Genomic DNA, 2,086 nt, shown 5'->3' on the forward strand with positions numbered 1-2,086 from the left:
CGAGCACCGGGCTTGGGAGAGGGATGAGCAAGGCGGGTGAAGGCAATGGGAAATGTGCGGATCTGGCAAGGGATGTGGAAGCAGGGTGGATGCTTTTGACCGTGGGAAGCGCATTCCCACTCACTGGGACAGATTTTCCACTGCCTCCTGTTGAGCGGTGCTCCTGCGACATGGAGCAAGAGGCTCAGAAGACAGAGCATTAGGGAGGAGATTTCTGTAAGGTTTGAGCTTTAGCAAGTGCTGAGTCTTCAGCTGCAGTGGCTGTCAGTGTGCTGGGTGCTGTTTGTTGGATGCTTAAAGCTGGAACTGTGTCCTGTGGAGACCCCGAGAGCTTGGTGGGGAGAGCTGTGACGTTCTCCAGAGCTGTGGTATCTGTGGGGCACCGTCACGTATCGTGTCAGGGCTGTGAAGGGCGCTGGGAACAGCAGAGCCGCAGGGTTAGTGCATGGTATTGGGAGGGGGGTGCGTTTTTCTTTCATTATGGCTCTTGCAGTTGTATTTCTGCATTGGGATGGCAGTGGTGTTTAAAGCTGGGGAGGCTGGACAAGCCTGTGGTGATTTTTTGGCAGGAGCACACACAGTCCTGATGTAAGTTTGTCCAACCTTCTCAGGAATACGCCTCCACTGTGCGGCGAGCAGTGCAGTCCGGGAATGTCAACTTGAAGGACAGGCTCACCATCGAGCTACATGGTGAGTGAGCAGTATCAGGGCATCTGAAAACTCCTCCGACTGTCCACAAGCAAAACTGTGCCATGTTTTCCTGTGCAATTTCTGCTGCCCGGGAATGTATTACTCAGTTTAGCTGCTTAGCGACAGCGCTCACCTGTCCGGTGGCTTTCCACAGCGGATGGGCGCCATGGGATTGTCCGCGTAGACCGGGTGCCACTGGCAGCCAAGCTGGTGGATCTGCCCTGCATCATCGAGAGCTTAAAAACCATTGACAAGAAAACCTTCTACAAGACAGCGGATATTTGCCAGGTATGAGCTGTCCCTATTTCCTGCCCCAATAGCTTGATTCCTTGCTCCCCTCTCTAGAAAAACCCTTGGGCACTTTGGCAGCTGGATACCTGGTATAACATGGCCAATTTTTGTAATATTAGCGGTTTAAAATTCCTCATTCTGCTTGGTGTGTAGAAATCCCATTTCTGAAGCATGAAATGTAATTGTCCTTCTTAACTGCTGCTGTGTTTATACGAACTGTGCTGGGTATGAAACGTCGTGTTTCTCATACCCCATGCCCATGGATCCCTTTGGCTCACAACGTGCAGTGGGCACTCACTGTTCATTTTCCAGAAGAGCTTTCTCAGCCTTTTGTCCTTGTGTTATGATCAGTACCCTTTGTGTTTATGTGGGGGTTCCAGATGCTTGTTTGCACCGTGGATGGTGATCTCTACCCTCCTTTGGAAGAGCAAACTGTGAGCACTGACCCCAAGGCAAACAGGAAGAAGGACAAGGACAGAGAGAAGAAATTCATCTGGAACCATGGCAGTGAGTAGAGTCTGTGCCAGGCCTCCACCCCACCACCCCAGCGTCCCCACAGCTGTGCAGGGGACTCACCGCTGCCATGTTCTGGCTGTGCTGCTGCTCCATTTACAGTGCTCCCTCTGTTCCTGAAGACGTTTTCTCCCTTTTGGCATGCAGCTCTCGCATTGGGCCATCTGCCTAACACATGCAATCTGTTTCCTCTCTCACAGTCACTCTTCCCCTGAAAAATGTACGGAAGAGACGGTTTCGGAAGACGGCTAAGAAGAAGGTGAGTTGCTTCCCACACACATGGAGATGCAATAACCAAGGGATGGGGAAGGCAGAGACATTAGAGCTGTAACTGTCTATTAGTCCATAAAACATGTGATTTTTAAACATTGTTTCACATATTTCCTTGCCCGAGATGAGAGTGAAGGGAGGGTAGCAGATTTAAATGCTTCTTTCAGTGCTTCCTCCGTGTTTTCCAAGATGCTCCTGAGGGGAAAATCCTCTGTGCAGAGAACTGCTGGACTCTGTTCCTGTGGCTGCCTTGCCATAGCGCATCTATTCCTGCTCACAAAGAAGGGAAGATTCGCATGGAAATGAGCCCTCACTCATTCCT

At 50.9% G+C, this 2,086-nt stretch overlaps 1 protein-coding gene across 1 annotated transcript in view; it reads left to right on the top strand.

The window, feature by feature from the left end:
• Positions 1–611: 611 nt before the first annotated feature.
• The window catches only part of TAF7 (TAF7 RNA polymerase II, TATA box binding protein (TBP)-associated factor, 55kDa), a gene marked incomplete at its 5' end in the record, with an annotated part of 4,271 nt that continues 2,796 nt past the window's right edge, over positions 612–2,086 (top strand). Inside the window, 4 exons of the mRNA XM_010182563.1 lie at positions 612–690; positions 845–978; positions 1,362–1,488; positions 1,695–1,753. Coding sequence (XP_010180865.1) covers positions 612–690; positions 845–978; positions 1,362–1,488; positions 1,695–1,753 — 399 coding nt within the window. The remainder of the gene's footprint in view (positions 691–844; positions 979–1,361; positions 1,489–1,694; positions 1,754–2,086) is intronic.

The sequence above is a fragment of the Mesitornis unicolor genome, unplaced genomic scaffold, assembly GCF_000695765.1.
Source record: "Mesitornis unicolor isolate BGI_N332 unplaced genomic scaffold, ASM69576v1 scaffold40514, whole genome shotgun sequence".
Lineage (NCBI taxonomy): Eukaryota > Metazoa > Chordata > Aves > Mesitornithiformes > Mesitornithidae > Mesitornis > Mesitornis unicolor.